The following is a 26832-nucleotide window of genomic DNA, read 5'->3' as shown; positions in this document are numbered from 1 at the left end:
GTGACTCAGCCACATTAATGTTTATAGCAGCTCAATTCACAATAGCTAAGCTATGGAACCAACCTAGATGCCCTTCAACAGATGAATGGATAAAGAAAATGTGGTATATATACAGAATACAATGGTGTATTTTTAAGATCAGAGAATTATGCAAATAGGACTGTTTTGAAACACTCTGTTCAATTCCTTTGATATATTTGCCTGTGCTTGTACCTTTACCACTAATTCCTATCTACTATAAAGATTTAGTAATCCTTAATATCAAATCTTCTTTTTATTCCTAGGTATTTACTGGTTATTCTTAGCCATTTGCAAATCAATTCAAAGTTTAGAATCAGCTTGTCAAGTTTTACGTACATATTCACATAGATGTACACAGACATTTATACACAAAACTTTGAGGTTTTACTTTTGGTCTAAAATTATAGTCAAGCATAGATTATACTTGGGGAGAATTAATATAATCATAATATTGTATCCTCTTATCTAAAAATATAATATTTCCCTAATTAGTTATATCTACATTAATTTCTCTTTATATTAGCCTGTATCATTCCCACATAGTATTTATGTAATTTTCATGCTATTTACTTTTAGGCATAAGTTTTGTTATCATAGTAATTCACAAGTTTTTTTTTTTTAATTTCATCTTTTTATACCCATTACTACAGGAAAAAAGTTCATTTTTGTGTATGTAGCTAAATATTAACAGATCCAACAACCTTTAAAATTGATTTTATTGCTTTAATAATTTTAATGTATTCTTCATTTTCAATTCATACGTAATGATAATAACATTGTTTGTTTTTTTCCTGATTCATATTTCTTTCATTACTTTTGTTCCCCATTACTGTGCTATGTAGTATCTTCATTAAAATGTAGAATAGCAATGATGATAGCAGGCATCTGTTTACTTATACATATTAATGTAAAATGTTTTAAGGTTTCCTCATGATATATGATTCTACTCCAGAGGTTTTATAGTTATGCTTGACCTAGTTTGAGAAAATACCTTTTTGTTATAAATGAATGATGATTATCTTTATGAATCTCTTTCCTCTTTGAATTTGTGAATAACTTTTCTCACTTATTCTGCCCTTATGATATTCCAGTCCCAGGCCTATTTGTTCTCAGATTTATTCTTCACCCCTCCTCCTCTGTTAATTAGTATACAGGGTCTGACTTTTTATCCCCAGGTTATTCAACATCTGGATGCTAACTTGGTGAAGTCAACAATAGGCAGAAAATAGGAGATAAGACCTTTCTGGGAAGATAGGGTTTTTTTCTTGTTCTCAGCATCACGGTGGCTTCTGCTTCAAATGCTCTATCTTTTCCAAACTCCAGCACCTATTAGATCAGACCACAATGTTCCAGGTCTTTTGACCCTGGCTTTTAGGCTCCAGTAACATCATCTCCTCTGTCTGATCTCTTGACTTCCACAAGTTGTTAAGTACTGGGACTCCTGACTCTCCCCTCTTTAGATTCTGTATCACTTATCTAATCAATTTGCTGTACTAAATGCCATCTAAATTGTACAGTTAGAATCACTGAATAATCCATGACAGTTAGCCAATTACATTGACTAATTTTTAACATTAAATATGTCAAATCCTCCTTAAATTCCTGAAGAAAACTCAACTCTGTCACTAGTAGTAAAAAGTATTTGTAATGTTTTTTAAAAAACAAAGTACTGTTCTTCAAAACTTTTTCTAAATAAAAATCTATCTTCTCTTCACAGCTTTTTAAAGATAATCTGATACTCTTAGTAGCATTTACATATACTGTAAATATTCTAAGAGCTAAAGTAATATGTACCAAACAACTGTTGTGGGGAAAAGACCAAGTGATACCAGAGACACATTAATACACATAAACAGATTTATAAACAATAACATATTTGAAATATCCAAACATATAAAAAAATCTAGAGAAAGAACGGCACATTAAGCCAATTTGTGAAAAGTATGAAATAAGATAAATGCAAAATTGATGAGTCAGAAGACAGAAAAATCAACTTGAAAAAGCCAAATCTTAGGAAAGGTATATCTAACATAGAGCTTTATATATTGTCAATTAAAAGAAAGTAACAGGCAAAAATGATATTAGTTAAATAATATGGTAATAAAATGTAGGTGAAGGACAGTATTAAGTATTATAGGAGAACACTAGAAGTATATAATGACATTACATCAGAATAAACATATAATGGATAAGGAAAGATTTCTACATATAGAAGAACTGGTAAAATTTCAAATAATAAATTAAGAAAAAATGAGGCTGACAGAATTACTATTTAGAAACCCATAGAGGAGAAAGATTAATAGTAATAAATATTAAGCTTTGAAGATCACCAAATAGAATGATACACAAATGCTGTGTTTTGGAAGTGTTCCCAAAGGCCCATGTGTTAAAGACTTAATCACGAACCTATGGCACTATAGGGAGGGAATAAATCTTTAAGACATGTAACCTGGTAGAAGAAAATTAGGTTAATGAGGGCGTGCCCTCGAAGGATTGGGAACATAGTCCTTGCCTGTCCCTGTCCCCCATCACCACCTCTTATTTTTCTTCCAAGGAACCATGAGGTAAACAGGTTTCCTCTACCATACACTTATTTATAGTTTCACTACAGGCCCAAAACAACAGAGCAAAGTGAACATGGGATGAAATTTCTGAAAACATGAGCTAAAATAAACCATTCACATTTTAAAACTTACCTCAGGTATTTTTGTGACACAGGAACAAAAGCTGACTACAACAAATGTTAAAAAATCTCCAAGTAGAATGAAATTGAACCTTTATGTCTCGTCCTGCACAAAACTCAAAGATTTAGGCACTAGAGCAAAGACCTTGTGACTAATAGAAGAAAAAGCAGACCAAAATCTTCACCATGTTGGCTTAGGAAACAACTTCCTCAACATGACTCCTAAAGTGCAAGAAGTAAAATCAGGAATCAATAAATGGGATTGTATCAAACTAAAAAGCTGCTTCACAGCAAAGGAAACAATCAAGAACGTGAAGAGAGAGCCTACAGTATAGGAGAAAATCTTTGCCACCTGCACCTCAGATAGGGCTTAACACCAAAATAACAAATAACCCAATCAATAAATGGGCAAAGGAACTAACAAGCACTTCACAAAAGAAGTACAAATAGTCAAAACACATATGAAAAAACATTCAGCTTCTCTAGCAATTAGAAAAATTCAAATTAAAACCACACTGAGATTCCATTTCACTCTAGTTAGAATGGCAATTATCAAGAATACAAGAAACAATAAATATTGGTGAGGATGTAGGGGAAAAGGTACACTCATACATTGCTTGTAGGACTTCAAATTGGTGCAACCACTTTGAAAAGCAGTATGAAGGATCCTCAGAAAATTTGGGAAGGGAACCATCATTTGACCCAGCTATCCCGTTACTTGGTTTATACCTAAAGAGTTTAAAATCAGCATACTATAGTGACACAACCACATCAATGTTTATATCAGCTCAATTCACATAGGTAAGCTCTGTAACCAACCAATTCACATAGCTAAGCCCTGGAACCAACCCTTTGACAGGTGAATCAATAAAGAAAATGTAGTATATATATGCAATGGAATATTACTCAGTCATAAAGAAGAATGACTTTATGGGGAGTTTTTCAAGATGGTGGAATAGAGAAGGTTGCTTTCCTGGCCATTACATAGCATGAAACCAAGAAAGAACATAGGGAGCTTCTCAGTAAAGTAGGTGAAAACAAGGGGCAGCTTTACTGGGATTTAATACTGGACATTCAAAGCAGATTGGGACTCAGGAGGTTGGATATCATAAGAAATAAATGCCCAGCATCACTGCCACTGTAATGACTAGAGGCACCAGCAAGAGCACTCCCTCCACAAGCAAAGTGGAAGGATAAGGGAATTAAAGGAACATATTTTTAGGAGGCCTGAGGCATATCTGGGTATAGAGAGATCAAAGATCAAGGACACTGTCCAACTAAACTGAAAAGTGTGCTGCACAGTATCCTTGAGCAGGAAAGAAACTGCATCTCTCTCTCTCTCAGCTGCCTGCAGAGGATAGAGGGAAGAACCATTCTGCAATGGGACAAGGGGGCCAGCAACTGAGGGAGCCAATTCCTGGTAAACCTGAGTTTGGCCTGAAATACAGGCCAAACAAACCCATTATACATTCCAGAAGGTGTAACTATGTGACCAGGAGAAAATAAAGCATGGAGAGGGGTTTACACAGGAATACTGATTGTGAATTCCCACCTAGCTTCCCTTCTCCCCCTCAATCTGGCTACTTACAAAACCAGCTGGGACAGATGCACCTGCCCAGGAATTTGAAAGGGCAAGGACAGGAGAGATTTGAGTTTGGAGACTGAAATCAAGAGACAAGGAAATGTGGAGTCTGCAGGTGATGGAGAGGACTAAGAATTGGCTCCTCCTTAACATGGAACCCAGGGGAGATTCCCTAGGGCCCAGGACTCCAGTAAGGACCGACAACTTCTCAAACTTGGAGGTGCACTGATTTAAAATATTCACACTAATCACCATTCAGCAAAAAACTAGAGACTCCCTAAACTTAAACCAGGAGTTTAGACTTAAACCAGGAGTTCCACCTATACGACTTCCTCTTATACCACAGCAACCCAATCCTGAGGGTGAGAGTAGGCATCACACTCCAGGACACACCACCTAATACTGCTGATAAAGGAAGTTGAGAATCATCTGAACTTCAATGGAAACAATTCTTTAACTTTTTTCTCAAGATCTTGTTTTTTTAATTTTAATTTTATATTTTATATTTTTTCTTTGTTTAATTTTAACCTGAATGGTTCATGGACATGGACAAATATTCATATTTGGTTTTTTCTTATTTCAAGAATTTTTCATGGGTCAGTATTCTAAGGACTAAGATGTTTGATTAGTATATTTTGGTTTTGTCTTGAAATATTTTTATTTTAATTTTTAAAAATTTTACTTTATATATATTTTTTCTCTCATCAGTTTCCCTTGATTCTCTTTCTCCCTTTTTTTCTGCTAACAACCAATCTCTATTGTTCTCTCTTTCACTCTTCCTTCCACTAGTCTGTCTTCTCTCTTCCTCCCTCATAATCATCACATCCTACATCACTTCTTTTCTCTCCATGTCCATCATTCAAAATTGTAAACCCTTTTGCAAACTTACCATTATTAGCGTGGGCAATAACCGATCATATAATTTCTATGTATTGTTACAATTGACATTGTAGATATCATAGCTGGAACTATTTGGGTTAATGCTATATATTGTTTGCATTGGTTGTTGTTAGTATTTGTATTCCCTTAATAGTGAAATATTGGAAACCATCAGGGACACTATAAGTCCACAGGGTGTGAACTCTACTACCTCAGAGTTATACTGATAGATGTGTAGATCCACAAACAACATGAAAAAGCAAGGGAACAAACCAAGATACATCAATAACAGAATCCAACAAAGCCACAGTGGAAGAAATGTCAAAGAAGAATTTAGAATGTTCATGGGTAAACTTATCTGAGAGGTAAAGGATGATGTAAGGAGTGAAATTAGAAAGAAAAACACAGAAAGTGAAAGATAACTTCAATGTAGAGACAGATATTCTGAAAAAAAATTAAGCAGAAATCCTCCCTTGAAATAAAGGAATCAATAGATCAACTCAAAAATTCAATAGAGAGAATCACCAAGAGACTACACCACGTAGAAGACAAGAGTTTTAGGCAACAAAGAAAAAATGTATAATCTTGAAAATAAAGTTGATCATGGAAACAAAATGTGAAGAGATTATGATTAGAACTTCCAATAATATGGGATAACGTGAAAAGACCAAATTTAAGATTTATCAGAATAAATAAAGGCTTGGAGATTTAAAAAAAAGGAATTCACAATCTTTTCAATAAATTAATATTAAAAAACTTCCCAAACCTTAAAAATGAAATAGAAAATAAAATACAGGAGGCATACAGAAACCCAAATATACCAAATGACAACAAACACACACCAAAGCAATTATGAAAATGCCTAACATACAGAATAAGGATAGAATTTTAAAGACTGACAGAGAAAAATAAAAGGTCACAATTAGAGGGAAAGCAATGTGAAATTCAGCTGACTTCTCAGCCCAGACCCTCAAAGCTAGGAGGTCTTAGAATAATATATACCAAGCTCTGAAAGAAAATGGATGTCAGGCAAGAACACTATACCCAGCAAAATTAAGCTTTGGATTTGAAGATGAAATAAAAATCTTCAATGATAAACAGAAATTAAAGAATTCACAACTAGAAAGTCTACACTACAAAACATAATAAAATATTACATGAAAAAGAATGAAAAATAAAGCTGAACCCAGCAAAGGGAGGAACTACACTAGAATAATAGTCAACCAAAGGAGAAACAAACTCAAAATGACACGGAATAAAAATCATTTCTCAATAAGAACATCAAATGTAAATGGCCTAAACTCATCAATCAAAAGACACAGAAAGCAGATTAGATTTAAAAAACAAGACCCAAAAATATGCTGTCTCCAAGAGACTCACCTCATAGGCAAAGACATCTACAGACTGAAGGTAAAATGAGGGAAAAAAACCTATCAGTCACAGATCTCATGACCAAGCAGGGGTTTCTATCTCATATCGGAAAAAGTGAACATCAAGCCAAAGTTAATCAAAAGGGATAAAGAAAAACATTTTATATGGGGGAATAATTTATCAGCAAGACATAATAATAATAAATATTTAAGTCTGAAACAATGAAATATCTACATATATCAAGCAAAAACTTCTCAAACTTAATAATCAAATAGACCACAACACAATAATACTGGGTGACTTTAACACTCCTCTCTCATCCCTGAACAGATACTCCAAATGAAAAATAAATGAAGAAGCCATATTAATAATTTGGACTTAAAAGATATATGTAGAAAATATTTCATCAATTAATGAATGAATACACTTTCTTCTTAACAGCACATGATCATTCTCTAAAACAGACTGTCTCTTAGGCCACAAAGCAACTCTAAGCAAATTAAAAAAAAGAGAGAGATACTACCCTGCATTCTGTCAGATCATGATGGAGTAAAATTAGAAATCAATGATAAAATAAAAAGTAGAAGCTACTCTAACAACTGGAGACTCAATAATATGCTACTGAATGACCAGTGGATAGTAGAAGAAATCAGGGATGAAAAAAAAATACTTAGATACTTAGAAGTAAATGAGAATAGCAACACAACATATCAAAATTTCTGGGACAATATAAAGTCAGGTTTAAGAGCAAAGTTCATTGCACTAAGCTCATTTGTTAAAAGAACAGAAACTCATCAAATAAATAACCTAACATTACATCTCAAAGCCCTACAAAACGAAGAACAAATGAACACCAAAAGCAGAAGAAGAAAGGAAATAATTAAAATTAGAGCTGAAATTAATGAAATTGAAACAAAAAATTCACAAAACAAAAGTTGATTCTTTGAAAAATAGAATTGATAAACCCTTAGTGAAGGTAATGAAGAAAAAGAGAAAATTCAAATTACTAAAGTTCATGTTGAAAAAGGAAATATCAGGACAAACACTACTGAAATATAGAAGACAATCAGAAACTATTTTGAAAATTCATACTCCAATAAAATAGAAAATTTTGAAGACATTGACAAATTTCTAGAGATATACGACCTGCCCAAACTGAATCAGGAGGACATACACAACAGATCAATTTCAAGCAATTAAGTAGCCTACCAATCAGCCAGGCACAGTGACACATGCCTGTAATCCCAGCACGTGGGAAGGCTGAGGCAGGAGGTTTTGAGTTCAAAGTCAGCTTCAGCAAAAATGAGGTGCTAAGCAACTCAGTGACACCTTGTCTCTAAATAAAATACAAAGTAGGGCTGGCAATATGGCTCAGTGGCCAAGTGCCCTTAAGTTCAATCTTCTGTATCCAAAAAATAAAAATATAAAGCCTACCAATCAAGAAAAGCCCAACACTAGACTGATTCTCAGTCGAGTTCTACAACACCAATCCTCCTCAAATTAGTCCAAGAAATAGAAAACAGTGGAACCCTTCCAAACTCATTCTATGAAGCTAGCATCACCCTGATCTGAAAACCAGACAAGAGACATCAATGAAAAAAAAATATCAAACCAATACCTCCAATGAACATATATGAAAAGTTTTCAATAAAATGCTGGCAAATCACATTTAAATACATTAGAAAGTCACTGCATCATGGTGAAGTGGGGTTCATCCCAGGGATGCAAGGTTGGTTCAACATATAGAAATCAATAATTTAATTCAACACATCAATAAATTTAAAGACAAGAATCACATGATTATCTCAGTAGATGCAGAAAAAGCATTAGATAAAATAGAGCTCCATTCATATTCAAAACACTACAAAAACTAGGGATAGTAGGAAGATACCTCAATATTGTAAAAGCTCTATATGCTAAACCCAAGGCCAACTTCATTTGAAATGGAGAAAAATTGAAAGCATTTCCTCCTAAAACTGGAAAAAGACAAGGATACCCTCTTTCCCCACTTCTATTCCGTGAAATTCTAGCTAGAGCAATTAGACAAAAGAAACAAAGTAAAGGTATACAAATAGGAAAAAAAAGAGTTCAAAATGTCTCTATTTGCTCATGACATGGTTCTATATTTAGAAGACCCAAAAAGCCAACAGAAAAATTCTAGAACTTATAAATAATTAAGAAAAGTACCAGGATATAAAAATAACACCCATAAATCAATTGTGGTTCTATACAACAATAATGAATCAACTGAAAGAGAAATTTGGAAAACTATAAAATTCAAAAAGGTCTCAAAAAAATAAAATATTTGGGAATCAACCTAACAAAAAGAGGTGAAAGAACTCTACTCAATGAAAACTATAGAACACTAAAGAAAGAAAATGAAGCAGACCTAAGAAGATGGAAAGATCTCCCATGTTCTTAGATAGGCAAAATTAGTATTATCAAAATGGTAATACAACTACAGTGCTATACATATTTAATGCAATTCTTGTTTAAATTCCAATGACATTCTTCATAGAAATAAAAAAAGCAGTCATGAAATTCATTTGGAAAAATAAGAGGCCCAGAATAGCCAAAAAAAATCTTAAGCCAGAAAATTGAAGCAGGAGGCATCATAATACCAGAACTTAAATTATACAGCAGAGCCATAGTAACAGAAACAGCATGATACTGGCACAAAAATCAACATGATGACCAGTGATACAGAATAGAAGGCACAGAGAAAAATGCACCTAAATACAGTTATCTCATACAAGACAAAGGCGCCAAAAAACATATATTGGAGAAAAAAATAGCCTCTTTAACAAATGTTGCTGGGAAAACTGGAATTCCTCATGTAATTAAGCCCCGATCTCTCACCTTGCACAAACAACTCAAAGTGGATCAAATATTTGGGTGCTAGAACAAAGACCCTGTGCCTAATATAAGAAAAAATAGGCTCAAATCTCCACCATGTCAGCTTAGGAACTGACCCTCAACACGACTCCTAAAGTGCAAGAAATAAAATCAAGAATCAATAAATGGGATTGTATCAAACTAAAAAGATTCTTCACAGCAAGGTAAACAATCAATAATCTGAAGAGAAAAACTACAGTGTGGGAGAATATCTTTGCCACCCATATCTCAGATAGGGCATTAATCTCCAGGATATATAAATAAATCAAAAAAACTTAACACCAAAATAACAAACAACCCAATCAATAAATGGGCAAAGGAACTTAAAGACACTTTACAGAAGAAAAAAATATGAATGGTCAAAATATATATGAAAAAATGTTCAACATCTCTACTAACTAGAGAAATGCAAATTAAAACTACACTGAGATTTCCTTTCACTTCAGTCAGAATGGCAATTATCAAGAATACAAGTAATATGTCCAGTCCTTTTTATTTTGAGAGAGGGTCTGGCTAACTTGCTCACAGTCTCACTAATTGTAGAAGCTGGCTTTCAATTTACTAGCCTCCTGCCTCAGCCTCCCCAGCCACTGGCATTGAGGGCAGATGCCACCATGCCCAGTCAGAGCTTTCCTCTTATGCAATATCTAGTGTTAAAATTTTACCCTGGGTTCAATCCCCATCAGGAAGATCACAAGTTTGAGGCCAGCCTTGGCAACAGAGCAAGACAATGTGTCAAAATAAAAAATACAGGAAGGACTGGAAAGTAGACTTCAGATTAAAAAAAAAAGAAAGGAAGGAAGGAAGGAAGGAAGGAAGGAAGGAAGGAGAGAGAGAGAGAGAGAGAGAGAGAGAGAGAGAGAGAGAGAGAGAAGGAGAGAGAAAGAAAGAAAGAAAGAAAGAAAGAAAGAAAGAAAGAAAGAAAAAGGAAGGAAGGAAGGAAGGAAGGAAGGAAGGAAGGAAGGAAGGAAGGAAGGAAGGAAGAGCTAGAGATGTGGCTCAGAGGTAACAAAAACAAAAACAAAACAAAACAAAAAACCCATGGGTTCAATCCCTAATACCATGAAAAAGAAAAATAAATTTACTTTCAAATTATAAGAGAAAAACATTTAGGATTTTCAGAGGTGTGATCTATTGTGATTATCTAACATAATATATAGAGATACTCACATTTACAACATATATTATCCTTCTTCATTTGTCATTTATCTAATTCAATTTATTATTCTTATGAACATGGTATTGTGTTTGTTTCTTTGTTTTTTCTGAGAAACTGCATCACCTGTCCTGGTCCCTCCCTTCCTGGTGCTACTATTTCCCGATCACACATCAAGGCTGGGACAGATCCTCAATACAAGGTCTACAAGGGCTATAATAAATAAATTAGTCAAGATTCAGAGGAGCTGGGGGTGGCATTTCTAGGAAGCCCAGAATCAAATTGAAGTCCCTATCAATGACGACTAAAAAATAACGGAGCTGAAAAAACAGTATCATAAAGCCTTGACAGTACCTCCTCTTAGCCTGTTGACACATGAAAGGCCACAGGGTTCTGAAGGATGAGGACCTTGGCATGAAGGGCACAGCTCACCTCAGCAGACACAGAACTCCCAGGACCTGGCAGAGTCAGCCACAGCAAGAAGCAACCTCAAACCCTATGGAGGATGCCATGCGCATGCTCAGAGCTTCACCCCTGCTGTGGGCCATGGGAGACCCCAGGCATGAGGGGGTGATGTGTACAGAAAGCCGGATGTGACATCAGCTTGCTTCCTCTTCCCTCAGCCGCACGCTCTGAGGAACTCCTCAGGTGGTGAGTCCTGTGGCAGGTGGCTTCCAGTCAGAAGAGGGAAACAGAGGTGGTCCCAGGTGCTGCTGGGTGTGAAGGCAAGATTAAATAATGGCCGAAGGGACCCCGTGGTACAAAACAGAGAGATGCTGAGGGATCGGAGTCCAGCTCCAGCGTTGAGTGGGGGGAGGCCGTGGTCAGGGCAGTCAGTTGAACCTATGCCATGCTTCCTCCCGGGTGGTCTGAGGCAAAGGCCTAGTTTAGTAGGGGTATGTATCTCCAGGCATGCAATTACATAAGACCCCATGAGTGAGAACTGAGGGGATTGACCTGCAGCAGAACAATGGTGGACCCACAATGCATCAGGCTTGGGAGGCGGGGGGAGGGGGGCAGTGGTGTGAGGGAAGGATATGGTAAGGGGGTGACAGGAAGTTGGAGGGGTGGACGGAAGTGGGGGCAGCAGCGGGGGAACAAAGTACAAGTGGGGCCAAGTGACTTCGCCTCCAGAGTATGAGGAAGGTGGGGTATTAGTCTGACATAGGCAGTGTCACCTCAGCTGAAAAAGGGCTCTTGTGCCTCAAGGGAGTCCAGGTGAAGATACTGGGTATATTCGTATATATTACTTTCAACTCCAGTGTGACCTGTAGATGAGCCGTCACTGTGGGGGAGGGGACAGCATTGGGAAGTAATTAGTAGTGCAGTGGTTGGGGATGAGGTAGCCAAGACAAGGATATCTTGAGAGAAGAGTAGGACTCACGAAGAGCCCAGCCCTGTTCTTGTCAGTCACCAGATCCAAGAACAACATTTTTATTTATTTATTTTTTAATATTTATTTTTTAGCTGTAGTGAGACCCACTATCTTTATTTTTTTATTTGTATGTGGTACTGAGGATTGAACCCAGGGCCTCACACATGCTAGGCCAGTGCTCTACCATGAAGACACAATGCCAGCCCAAGAACAACACTTTTAGACAAAGGTGATACTTTACCTCCTCCTGGAGGAGAATTAGAGGCTTCGATGTGATGAGTAACATCTAGTAAAAATAGATGGTACCTGAGGACATGGGTGGATTCAAAGAAAGGCATCTGAGAACTCAGGAGACCACCCACACCTGTCCACAGAATTTAGCCCCTGCTGTCAGCTATGGGAACATTCATTTGGGGGTTCTTGGGGACATACCTCCACTCCTTTTCAATTGACTTAAGAGGTATGACTTTGGTCTTAGAAGGGCAGGCTCAGACCATCAGAGAGGAGGTGGCATGAGCCTTATAGGATTTCAAATTTATGGATTTTACTGTCCTGTGTAACTAAAAGGTACCAGTAAAATAAAATAAAAAAATTGTGGCCATTAACGAGTGGCACTATGTTCAAACAGAATGGGTTCTATAGAGCTTAACTGAAACTGTCTACCAGAACCCTGAGGATTCTCTAGCTTTCCCCCCACCAGGAGGAGTCCCACTTCCACCTTCAGGTTCTTGATGGACCCAGATACCATGACAGGCTTGTGGGTCTTCACAGCACCATTCATAGGAAAATCCACTCTCATTGCATTCCATCAGAGCCAGTTCAGTCCAGTTTATCTGCTGACACTGATACCTTTCTCTATCCCTTAGGCTGTGATTCTCCATTGCACACTCATCCTTCTGTACTTCTGCCTACTGCCAATCACAGGAGTCGTCATGCCTGGGCATCAGAAGAGTCAAGAAGGCACCCATGGTGAAGACCTTCTGATCCTCAATGAGATCCAGGGCCCAGAGGTTGCACAGGTGTCAGGGGCTGTGGAGGCGCCCTCTACCTCCTCCTCCCAGCTTCTGATGCCTGGCAACCTGAGTGAGGCTCCTGGTGCTCTAACATCCAGCACACCCAGCACTCCTGAGGATCTTCAGAATTCCTGCTCCTCTCCTGTTGCCGTTATGGCCCCCTCTTTGATCCAGTCCAGTGAAGGCTCTGGTAGCAAAGAAGAGGAGAGTGTTCCAAACACCTCAGCGATGGTGGCAGACCCCGAGCATGTGCCCAAAAGTGCTCTGGATGAGAAAGTGGCTTTCTTGGTGAATTTCCTGCTGCTCAAGTATCAAATGAAAGAGCCAGCCCGAAAGGCAGATATGTTGAAGTTCATCATGGAAGATGATGAGGTCCGCTTCTGTGAGATCCTCCTGCGGGCCTCTGAGCGCCTGGAGATGGTCTTTGGCCTTGATGTGAAGGAAATGGATCCCATCAACCAGTGCTATGGCCTCTCCATCAAGCTGGGCCTCACCTACGATGGGATGCTTAGTGATGAAGAGAATATACCCAAGACCGGGCTCCTGATACTCATGCTGGGTGTGATCTTCATGAAGGGTAACCGTGCCACTGAAGAGGAGATCTGGGATGTGCTGAAAATGACCGGGATCCATCGTGATCAGAAGCACTTCATCTTCGGGGATGCCAGGCAGCTCATCGCCCATGATTTTGTGAATGAAAAGTACCTGGAGTACCACCAGGTGGCCAACAGTGATCCAGTGCAGTATGAGTTCCAGTGGGGCCCAAGAGCCCATGCAGAAACCAGCAAGATGAAAGTCCTCGAGTTTTTGGCCAAGGTTCATGGAACCGACCCACGTGATTTCTCAGCTCAGTATGAGGAAGCTCTGCTAGAAGAAGAGGAGAGAGCACTGGCCAGAATTTCAATTGAGTCTGCCTCCAGTTCCTTGGCCACTGCCAGTTCCAGTGCCATGGGTGGCAGTTCCTCCAGCATCTAGTAAAGTCAGAAATAGCTCCTTCATGTAGTGTTCAAGGCCAGTGTTTAGTGCTGAAAGAGTGTATGGCTCCAGGGAAAATGTAGGCCTGAAGGGAAAAGACTATATCATCCCTGTGTTCCTATTTTGTGTGCATAAATTGATAATTCATTCTTTTATTTTTTGATGTTTTTATCATTCAAATGTTGTTTAATAATGCTTCACTTTGAAATCTGTAAGTTGCAAATGACATTGGTCACACATTTAATGCAGTTTTTTTGGTTGAGTGCTGTCTTTTGATACCTTTTAAAACATACTTGGAAACCATCTACCTGTATTGTGATCTGGAACGATATTTCATGCATGTCTTTGCACAACTGTGAAATAGATGTGGTCTAGAAACTGAGAATGATGTAACATTGTCAGTTATTTTGTTCTTTTATCTTTTCGATTTTTTAATGAAGTTTTATGTATAGATATATGGATTTGCTTAACTTACATTCAATTCTTACAAATAAATTTTCAGCAGTTATTCCTATTCTCACTGACTCTTTAATTTCCTACACTTTATCTGAACATTTGCTCTTTTATAACAATTATTTTAATACTGGAATTCTAAGATAAACAATGCATATGACCTTCCCTCATAACTTTCCTTTATCTTAGTAGTAATTCTGTTATGATGGTGGTGGGATATCTTGTTGTATATAAAGGATAAATGAAGGATTTAGCAAATGAAGGAATCCTTGAGTCTACTAAATGGCAATGCCTTGAGGGTAGTAAATGGCAAAGTGGAAAGCAGTAATTCCTTCAAGGAGTGTAAGTTTTAAGTTAAGTTTAGGGGTGGGAAATGTTAAGGTGTAGTGATTGGGTGTTAGATCTCCATGTGATGTGTGTCAGAGTTTGAGACCCAAAGTTTTATAGTGGAAAACTCCTCCTGCCAGTTTCTTGGGATCTTCATTCAACAGGAGACAAATCTCTACCCAACGAAGGGATGAAAGGTGTTCTGGTCTTATTCCTATGACATTGCATAAAGCTCACATAATAAATCTTTTATGTTATACATAGTCTTCAAGGAGTTTTTCAGAGATAAAAACTTATGCTACACATAGTCTTCAAGGAGTTTTTCAGTAATACTTTGAGATGAGATTCCCAGAAACCACTGGGTTGGCATTCATTGCATCGGGTTCACAAAGCCAGAAAGTACTCCTTTTAAAGGGATGTTATAAATAGGTTATCTTCAGTATAATTTGAGTTATACACTGTAAGAAACGGTTATATTATTTCTAGAAAATTAGCAAAGATAGGGGTAGTTTGTAGGTGAGGAGCTATTTCTTGTCAAAAAATCTAGACAATTTAGGTTGCATCATTGGAAAAGAAATTCTACTTCCATTATTAAAGAACAACCTCCAAGGGGAAAATTTTGCTTAGGTTTATTTTTTTGGTATTATTTTGTGTGATCTGACATTTTTTTTTCCTATAGCATTTTATGTTCTCTAAGATATACTAAAAGTCACGTAAGTGAGGCTGGTAGGTCAGTGGTCAAAATCATTGTAATAATAACTGCTATTCATTAAAGATCTAAGGTATGCCAAGCACTCTGCTTTTTATACATTTATACTGATGCTTTTTATAATTGACACTCTTTCAACAGTCTTATATGATAGGGTTTATTAGACTGTATCTTCAGATGAGTATCCTAAGACTAACAGAACTTAGTAGTGTGCCTGAGTTCATAGGTCTGGTATGTGAAATGACTAAGAGTTAACTGTAGTCTGAATTCTAGAGGAGCCTCTGTTTACTCCACCTGAGGTCAGTCTTCTGTTTATTGGTTGATTTGTCTTTTTTGCTACTCCATAATATATTTTGGGATAAAAAACACCTTTAACCTAAAGGATTTAAATCAAGTATAAAGTAAAGTGAAAATGATAATTAAATACAATATGAGGATTGTCTGAAATCTTCATTTACCCACAGTCCTGCTGCCCTTAGCATCAGGATTCCTTGAAATCTGACTTTGCCCAGGGACTGACATTTTTATACAACTCCAGTTATTTTTTTCTGTGTACCCTGTGATCCAAATTGGAGTCTAACTTGCTGACCAGCTGTATACTTTATCCTCTTTTGAATACTGCTCCCTGCCCCTAGAGGGAAGGGAGCCCAGAATCACCTGCCTTCCCCTTGATTTAGAGTATATCAACTTCCCGACTGGCCCATCCTTCACTTTGGAACCCCTATCATAACAATATCCCATCCCATGCAAAAGGTAATTTTTGCAGTGAAATTTAGTTCTGCGTATCACCACTAGTTGTACCCAATGTATTCGCAAAATGATTTTCAAATAAACTGGTGAGTATAATTTAATATGGCAAAGAATCTAATAGTTTGGGGGCTATGTCTCATAAGACACATGATTTTTGAAAACCACTGTGGTATTTGCAGTAGGGATGTCTTGTTTGATGCCAGCTACTGGACACATACCAGTGAGTGAGCTTACCTTAGTATTTAAAAGCCAAAACCTCTCCTATTTGTTATATATTGGGGGAGGCCATCAAAAGGACTAAGCAGTACACCATGGTGAATTTTACCTTTATGTATATCTGTAAAGCATTAATTTAAAAACAAAACTAGATAAATAGAAGAAAGACCAATAGTATAGAGGAAGTTAAATGGAGGAAGGAGGGGAGGATAAGGGAAAGTACTGGGGACTAAAGTGGAGCAAATTAAATTTTATGCATGAATGATTATGTAAAAGTTAACCCCAATATTATATGTAGCTATAATACATTAATAAAAATATTTTTAAAATTATAAAGGAATAAGGAAATATCTATAAGTGTTTCAATTTCTATGATGAATTTCTCCTACAAAGTAGAATATGGCTCTTTGGTAGATTATTACCTTTGAATAATGTTAATTAATTGACTAATCTGTCAGTTATTTTTAAAATCTGGATTTTCAATGTGCATAATTGAACCTGTGCAGATGTTCAGGCATTTTCAATAAGCTGGTAGATAGCAGAGAATCCTAAGTTAAGGTTTTGTTGACACACCAAAAATAATAAGAATGTTCTCAGTATACTGTGATTATTGAGATTATTGAAAAAGACTATGCTGCTGGTGATTTTGCTATGCCAAGCTCATAGTGCAGAGATTTACAGTCCTTTTGTAAAAAAGATGTGATTCTATACTAGAAAGTACCTGTAACATACTAAGATGTCAAAAATATTAATTAGATGATTGCAATGGAAATTTGGCTTCCTCAGGAGCTTCACCAGGAAATGAAGAAAGTTGTTAACATAACAATCATAATCATCACTCTCCATTGGGCACCTACTGTGTAATAGTTCATGAAAGATGTTACAAGTACTTATCTACATTCCTCCTCTCCTTCCAGAACTCATAGAAAGACTGCATTGACAGTACAATTACAATTAGAAAGGAACATGTGATTAGCCCTTGTAACTGGAATAGGAGCAGAAACAATGTTTGACACTTCAAGCCAAGCGAGAGAGTCATTATACCACCAATATGTTTTGTTTTCCATTCAGCAACAAACATGGAGACCCCATGTTGAGATGTTCAAATATAAGATGGAAGCAACCAGAACCTCTGGGTAAACTGGTAGCAAATATCCACTATAAAATCATATCAGATTTGCACATATAATATAGATAAGAAATAAAACTTTTGTATGTTAAATTTATTCATATTTAAAGTATTGTTTGTTGTATCAGCTATCCAAAACTTCATCTTCCAAATAAACAGTTATTGTTTCTGTTAGGCTTACTTAAATATTTTAACAACAAAGCTAATAGTACATATGTTCTTGGTGCAAAATTTCTAATACATATAAATCACAATTTTTGCCTTTATGAATTTTCCTCACAGTTATGGCCCATCCTCAGAGATAATGATGACAAATAAACTAGCATATTGTTTTAAAGTTAATTCCAAGCTTTTTCATACATAGGTATATGAGATATGTAATAAAATATATTGTGATTTTTAAATGTAATGAATAGTGATATACATATTATTCTACCATATACCTTTGTCACTTAATAACATGGCTGTAAGGATTTTTCCATTAAAATACATAAAGATCAACTTTACTTTTGTAAGAACTCTCATAGTATGTAGGTATCATAATTTAACCAACTCTTTCTAATGAACACATAATTTGTTTCTCATTTGTGACTATGACTTATGGAACTAAAATATTTTTTTCAAAGTTTTTAAATTTATTAGTGTTTGTAAAGAGTAGCAATGATGATAAGAAGGTATAGGTTTTTAAGTCAAAATAATTAAACACAACAATGACAGCATAGAATTATTTTACTAATGACAATTCTGAAAGAATATCTTTCAATAATAAGAACACCATTACTATAACCTCATTCATCTTATTTTTGATCACTTAAAAAAGATTTAACTGACACATTTTATCAGTGTTTATGTATAAAATACATCTTAACTCAATCTACTGAGATATTATTTGGTTTAAATTTTAGTTGTGGAACCAAACCAAATCCTTCATTATTTGGCACTTTAGTTAAATCTATTTGTAAACTATAACAATCTGTTAATTTTAGCACATTTCTTGCAATTAAAACATGAATATTTCAAGACAATTAGCATAAAATTAGGAACTAAAATATTTTGACCATGAATTATTGAGTTAGTCTGTTATTCTGAGAGTAAGGTAGAACTTTTGTTAAAGTGGCAATTGAGAAGAGATTGTAAAGTTTTATGAGGATTGCCAAAATTTTATCCCTCAAATATTTGCTGTTACATATTCTCATAAATTTGTGTATTTGAATATCTGAAACACATTTTATTTTGTAAATCAAAATGCTTAATTTGAGAAGCAAAGATTCAGTCAAAATGATCATGTGATAGTGTATGAGGCCAGATTAGCTTAAGTGAAGGATGAGGATCCAAGAAGAAAGCAGAGGTAAGAAAGATAACAACAAATAAAACTAAGTTTAAGGCTGGGGTTTTGGTTCAGTAGTAGTGCATTCGTTTGATATATGTGAGGCGCTGGGTTTGATCCTCAGCATCACATATAAATAAATAAATAAAATAAAGTTATTGGGTCCATCTACAACTAAAAAAATGTTTTAAAAATAAGTTTAGAGAGCCCAACAATAGGATTTATATATATATAGTTAGTTAGTTAGTTAGTTAGTTATAGATAAACACACAGTATTTTTACAGTATCTTTAGTAACTCTACCACTGAGCTGCAGCCCCAGCCCCACAATAGGTTCTTAGTAAGAACTTAGAATGCAGAGTTCACTGTAGATGGCGAAAGGACCAGGACAGATGGTAGGTCTTCTGGGTAAAACATCTAGGACAACTCATATAAGTAAACTTGGATAATCTCTGAATTACCAGTAATAGCTGAAAGTTGTATGTTCATCTGAGTGGGTTGGTTTATCGGGACAAAAACCCAGAAGCATTACCCAAAAAATCATCTTTGAAAAGACTTCTACCTACTTTCAGGCCAAATATGACTGTCCTGTATTGTTTACTAATATTATTCATGATTTCTAGGAAAGCAACATGTCTTGATTATTCTGGTGGTCCCTTGCCTGTGTTCCAGGAGATAGGTATTTCATCCTCTTTGTACAACAGACCCTTTCCATTGAGGGTAGAGCTAGGCAAGTGTTATGACAGTTCAGTTGGCTGGAGGTATCAATAAGCAATGGAAAGTGATGTGCAATATTAGTTCTATGACAAATACATTGAATATATCTGCTCCAAGAATGTTTAATATTTTATAAAGTGGTGCTGATGGCATGGCTACCAAGCCATGTAGCTGGTCTACAGGTCCCTGCTGAGAAGTGGCAGCAGAGAGGCAACCTAGTTGAGTCAGAATTCCGGTGGCAACAGCCCACAACCATGTAGAACCTGCCATGAGGCAGTTGCAAGACAAGCCAAGGCCCACCAACCTGTCATCCTACATTGGTGAGGCCTGGGCACGGTATAGATTCCTGCTGCAGAAGTCTACTCAATGTAGCACTGCAGCACAGTCCAACGACCTCAACTACCTGCTTCCTGCCTGCCATGAGAAAATGCTAGTGGGGAAGATATGAATGAAAGTCTGGACTCAAAAATTGATCAATAGGGTTATTACTTCCAACACTAATTAGCATAAGTTTAGACCAGTAGCAGTGAACCAAGTGGGTTTATATGACTAGGGGTTTATATGACTAGCACATTCAGATGGAGAAAATCTGCTACCAGGTCCCCTCTGGCAGTGCAAGAAGTTCTATTCCTGTTTCCAAACTTTAATAAATCCTGCTGTTACACTTACTCATCCTGTTCTGGGGAGTTAATTCTTCGAACTCACAAGACAAGAGCCCAGAAAAAGGAAGAAATTGAAGGTGAGCTGCTGGGGCCTGCTGCAACACAGGAGGGCAAGGCAGACCATTGAGAGCTGTAACACTTCCCAATTGCAGAGGTCTGCAACCTTATGCAGACCCCACCTCCAAGCAGAAGCAGGAATGAAGTTTTATCATAAAACTGATTTCAGTGAGAGGTAGATGGAGGAAAGGCAAAGCATTCAAGAGAAGGAAGGAAAATATTGGCACTTATGTTCCTCTTTTGCAATGATAAAATTGTCAAAAAAATGTAATATCTCTTCTAATTACAATGGAAAAAATCAGTACAAGAATATATGACGCATTATTTGCTAAAAAAAAACCCCAGAAGTTTACTGCTTTCTTTCTTGTGAACAAAACCCTCCTTTGAGACAAGAAGGTGTTTTTTTCTCATTTGTAATTAATACTTATAAAACATCATTCATGCCCTCACAAAACTATGTGATCATAGTCCAAAAGCATTCTTCATGGAAATATAAAAAGCAGTTATGAAATTGATTTGGAAAAATTAGAGGCCCAGAAAAGCCAAAGCAATCCTCGGCAAGAAAAGTAAAACAGAAGGCATCACAATACCAGACCTTAAATTATACTATAGTGCAATAGTAACAAAAAGCATAGTATTGGCATCAAAAAAATACATGAAGACCAATGGAAAAGAATAGAAGACACAGAGACAAACCCACATGAACACAGCTATCTCATAATACACAAAGTGCTATAAACACACACTGGAGAAATATAGCCTCTTCAAAAATGGTGTTGGGAAAACTGGAAATCCATATGTACCTATCTCTCACCTTGCCCCCAAATCAACTCTGAATGGATTAAAGACCTAGGAATTAGACCAGAAACCCTGCACATACTAGAAGAAAGTGTAGGCCCAACACTTCAACATATTGTCAGAGGAACTGACATCCTGAACAAGACTCCTAAAGCACAAGAAATAAAATAAAAGGAATGACATTGAACTAAAGAGATTTTCTCACAGCAAAAGAAACAATCAAGAGTAAGAAGAGAGAGCCAAAAGATTGGGAGAAGATCTTTTCCACCTGCACTTCAGTTGGAATATTAATTTCTAATATATATAAGGAATGCAAAAAGCTTCACACCAAAACAACAAATAACCCAATCAATAAATGGGCAAAAGAACTGAAAAAACCCTTCTCAAAAGAAGAAACATGAATGATCAACAAATATATGAAAAAATATTCAACATCTCTAGCAGTTAGAGAAATGCAAATTAAAACTGCACTGAGATTCCATCTCATTCCAGGCAGAATGACAGTTATCAATACTATTGTAAATCAGTGCAAACACTCTGGAAAGCAGTATGGAGATTACTCAAAAAACTAGGAATGGACCCAGTTTATTTGACCCAGTTATCCCGCTCCTTGGCATATATCCAACAAAGTTAAAATCAGCATATTACAGTGACACAGTCACATAAATGTTTATAGCAGCACAATTCACAATAGGTAAGCCATCAAACAAAACTAGATGCCCATAAATAGATGAATGGATAAAAAAACTTGTGATATATATACACAATGGAATATTATTCAGCCATAAAGAAGAATGACTTTATGACATTTGCAGTAAATAGATGGATCTGGAGACTATCATGCTAAGTAAAATAAGCCAATCCCCCCAAAAGCAAAAGTCAAATGTTTTTGGTGATACATGGAAGTGAAACCACAATAAAGGGGGAGAGAAGGGAAGAAGAGAAGTTTGGTAGCTTAGACAAAGGGGAACAAAAGGAAGGAGAGAGGATAGGAAAGACAGTAAAATGAATCTAACATCATTTCCCTATGTACACATATGAAAATACCTAAGTGAATCCCACCATCTTGCCCACCAACAATAATGGGATCCTAATTAAAATAAGATATAGCCTATGCTTATATAATTTTATCAAAATGGATTCTACTGTCAGGTATAACTAAGAAGAATCAATTTTTAAAAACTACCCAGGCACTATGGCAATGCCTATAATCCCAGCAACTCAAGAGGCTGAGACAGGAGAATCACAAATTCAAAGCCAGCTTCAACAACTTAGCGAGGACCTAAGAAACTTAGTGAGACCCTGTCTCAAAATAAAGAATAAAAGGGCCTGGATGTGGCTCAGAGGTTAAGCACCCCTGGATTCAATCCCTGCTACAAAAAAAAAAAAAAATCACCAGAACAAATATTGATGAGCTTCATAACCAAAGTATAAAGTTGTTCTCCCCTCACCCCAAAATATGAGTAATAATGCATAAAACAGCCTTCAGGAAAGGTATGCACATTAATTTGACTAAAGTGGTAAAATAACTATTTTTACAGAGTAAGATTATTTCAACCCATAGTATCCTGAGAAAGTAGCATGGAAAGATCAATTAATCTGGTTGACAATTTTATGAAAATTAATAGAAGATACAGTTTTACACACACAATTTTAAATTTATGCTAAAAATATTTCTTAACTATCAATAAGAAACAAATTGTTAGAAAAAGAGTTAAAGGTCAACGTACCTTGACAAGGTATTTCCCCACCAAGAAGAACACTTGTAAACATGGATATATTTATACTGAGATATTACCACTAGACTGAGAAATTTTATTTTTACTCTCTTCTGTGAATTCTGAAATGGAAAGTATGTTTCTACATATTTAGCAGTTTCAGTATATGTGAAAATCTTTACTGGTAATTACACTTAGATTAAGAGCAATTCCATTATTTCCCTTTCTATATCCTCATTTGAATAAAATCCATCTAGGTGTGTAACTTTCCTTAAAGGAAAACTGAGTGCATCAGATCACAAGTTTCCATTTATAGTGTCAATCTTTGCATACATAATATTGATCTCAAGCAGCCTCAAAGGATGGAACTTTCAAAAGTATTTACTATTAATTCTTTGTTTCCCCAAACTCAGGAGTATCATTTCATTGCATGTAGTGATTATTATTAAGTGAAAAAAACGTTTTTTTTTGTTCTTCTAGATCTTCACTTAGAACAACATATAGATAATTATAGGGAATTTGGGCTTAGGAAAAAATTATCTAAATCTTTCTTAGGTGCTTAATATTGTGTGTATTGGGCTTGAGAGTACAATGAGAATGCAATACCTTCTTATACAGGTATGTAGGGAAACTTTCATACATGGAGTCAAAAAGCATAAGCATCGGGATTAGATTGGGGTCACTGATGTCAGTGATGTAGATTTTAAGCTACAAGAATATATAAATTAATTAATTGTATTAAAATTGTTAAAATATAGTGCACTAATCACTATATTTTTTTTAAAATGTCATTAATCAGCAATGGTGCACAGATGTAGACACAATAAACAGTATATTGATGTGAATCAGAAGATCTTTCTCTAAATGTTGACAAGCTAGAAGAGTTAAAACATCAGTTCAAAATAGTCTAACAATAATTCTGATCTCATGGTCTCAAACACCTCACTAAAGTCAAATGTCAGACAGAATACTATACACTGTAAAAATGTACTAAAGTGACAGATTCCCTGATTTTTTTTGTACTGGGGATTGAACACAGGGGCACTTAATCCATGAGCCACATCCCCAGCCATTTTTCTTTTTCATTTAGACACAGAGTCTCACTAAGTTGCTTAGGGCATTGCTAAGTTGCTGAGGCTGGCTTTGAACTCATGATCCTCCTGCCTCAGCCTCCTGAGCTTCTGGGATTAAAGATGTGGGTAACTATGCCTGGCTAGATTACCTGATTTAAAGAAGTATATCATTCAGTAAAAAAAGATGACAAGTAGACAGACCACTGTGTTATTAAAAAATATGTAAGTTTTCAAACAAAACACCATTGCATTTGACCCAAGCCTTAAAGAATGCTAAAATTTTAAAAGGGTTGTTTCAGGCAAAGGAAAACTTGTATTCTGAAAGTGATATAAGACAAGAAGATGGGTGAGTACAGAGTTGTCCAGGATAAGAAAAAAAGAAGTACAGTTTAGGCCTTGCATAAGGAAAAAGAAGACAGGAGAAGTGGCATGCCTAAAGAGTGCTGAAGTCACACTGTGGATGGTTTGTATGCCAGGGTGAGGGGCTTTGTTTCCAAACAAAGAACCACATAAAAAAAAGTAAAAATTCAAGCATCACAGATAGTGGTGTTTTGGGGGAAGTACTTTTCCCATGATATAGCATATAAGGTAATTATTCTGATAGGCATGATAAATTAGAAATGGGAATTGAAATGTACTTTTCAAGTGAAAGATCATGCATAACTTCATGAAGCAGTTTGAAAAAAATAAACAAAATAAATAACAATTGCATTATTCAAGTCTAAAAAATCAAATATGTCAGGTTTCTTTAAAATGCCAATGTGGAATATATGTGGGAACATCATCATTCCTTTCCATATACAAATCTAATTACAAAGTATTTTAATTCTATAGGTCTTTTCCCCCCAAAGATAGTATTTGCTGCTGGACTTGCAAAAGACAGAATAAAATTAGTTATTTTGGTACTGGGGATTGAATTCAGGGATACTTAACTGATGATCCACATCCCCAACCCTTTTTTATTTTTTATTTTTTTTAATTTTTAGACAGAGCCTCACTAAATTGCTGGGGCTTGCTTTGAACTTGCAATCCACCTGCCTCAACCTCCTGAGCTGCTGAGATTATAGGCGTGTGCCATCACACCTGGCCAGAATAAAATTTTTTAAATGAGAAAAAAATTATAATAAAAATATACTGGAATCATCAAGAATGCAAATAATAATAAATGTCAGTGAGGATTTGGTGGAAAAGATACACATTGTTGGTGGGACTGCAAATTAGTGCAACCACTCTGGAAAACAGTTTGGGGGTTCCTCAAAAGACTAGGCATGGATCCACCATGTGACCTAGCTATACCACTCTTTGGTATTTATCCTAAAGAATTAAAGTTATCATACTATAGTGATACATGAGTACCAACATTCAGGACAGCACAATTCACAATAGACAAACTATGGTGGATCCATGCCTAGTGTCCATCCATAAATGATGGATAAAGAAAATGTGGTATATACATAGTGGAGTTTCATTCACCCATAAAGAAGAATGAAATCAGAGCATTTTCTGGTAAATGGATGGAACTGGAGAACATCATACTAAGTAAAAGAAGATGTTTTCTCTCATATGCAAAAGCTAGAGCAAAACAAGGGGAGAAAAGAAGGATTCCACAAAAATAGAGGGGAGATCAGTGGAGTACAGGAAAGGGTTTGAGGGGGAGGGAGAAGGGACAGGAAAAGGGGGGAACAGTGGATTTAAATTGACCAAATTATGCTATACACATATATGAATATACCACAGTGAATTTCGCCTTTATGTATACCTATAGAGCACCAATTTTTAAAATAACAAATAAATAGAAGAAAAACCAGTGTAACACAAGAAGGAGAATAGGGACAGTGAGGAAAACAGGACGTAGTGAGGACTGAAATGGACCCACTTATATTCCATTCATGTGTGATTATGTCCCAGTATTATATATAACTACAAATGTGCTAAAAAAAACATAAAAATATGCTGGAGTAGAAAACTAATAAAGTACATTCAAATCCTGCTATTCTGTGACATGTTCTTCTTTAAATCAGTGAAATTGAATAAAACTTGGTATTTCCACCAGTAATAAGAGCTTCCTCATTCATATTTCATTGTTAAGACTTCATACTCTCAAAAATTGTCACATCGGACTCCAATTATAGCTAGCAGTGTCTGTTGACATAGTAATCCTAGAGAAAACTCCATTGGCTGCGTTCCCAACACATTTCGTCTTCTTCACTGTGGATTGTACTTTTTTGTAGTGTTTAATTCTCTTTGCCAAATACTGGCTTACCCACAAGTATTAATTATGGTCAATAGGCTCTAAGGGGCTATAGGGCTATTGGGAAAAGTTCAACTTCTGGAAAGAGAAAAACACAAGAAAAGATGCCTTTCATCTTGCCCCATGAATGAAGTTGCTATGTGAAGACTTTGGTAGCCATTTAGGAGTTACCAATATAGATGACTAAAACAAAGCTAGCAGACTGAACCTGGCTGAGTAAAAATTGTGTTGAGAAACTGATTAACTACCCATATAAACTTCTACCACCTGATATCATGTCATATAAAACATTAAATTTTCTTATGTTTAAACTTTTATCCATCTATCTGTTATTTGTAGATGAAAGCACCCCAAATAACAAAAAAAAATCCTCAATATTTTGAAGCATAAATTTATATTGCCTATTCTCCCTTTATGATACTAAATGTTGTATGTAGTACAAACTCCATAAATGTTTATTAACTTTGTTTTTCTGATATTCATGTCTCTGCACAAGGGAATAAAATATACTTACTATGCTAAATCAAAATAATCCCCAGGATGTTTTTAAAATTAATATCATTCCATAAAATTGTGAATATGTAATCACTATACATTCCTGCTGGCAAGATTCTACACTAGGATATAACGTTGGTAAGCAACTCATACAGCTCATCCCCCATTAATAAAGAATGACATAAGGAAAATAGAAAACAC

General features: G+C 36.0%; 1 protein-coding gene across 1 annotated transcript; it reads left to right on the top strand.

The window, feature by feature from the left end:
* The first annotated feature begins 11206 nt into the window (after nt 1-11206).
* On the top strand, nt 11207-14458 carry Mageb16 (MAGE family member B16). Its single transcript, XM_078034009.1, has 2 exons — nt 11207-11294; nt 12829-14458. Exon 2 carries the CDS (start codon nt 12895-12897, stop codon nt 13948-13950), a length of 1056 nt encoding a protein of 351 aa, XP_077890135.1. The 5' UTR covers nt 11207-11294; nt 12829-12894; the 3' UTR covers nt 13951-14458.
* The last annotated feature ends 12374 nt before the right edge of the window (nt 14459-26832 follow it).

This window comes from Ictidomys tridecemlineatus, chromosome X (genome assembly GCF_052094955.1).
Source record: "Ictidomys tridecemlineatus isolate mIctTri1 chromosome X, mIctTri1.hap1, whole genome shotgun sequence".
Classification (NCBI taxonomy): domain Eukaryota; kingdom Metazoa; phylum Chordata; class Mammalia; order Rodentia; family Sciuridae; genus Ictidomys; species Ictidomys tridecemlineatus.
This window is presented reverse-complemented; position numbering and strand designations above follow the sequence as displayed.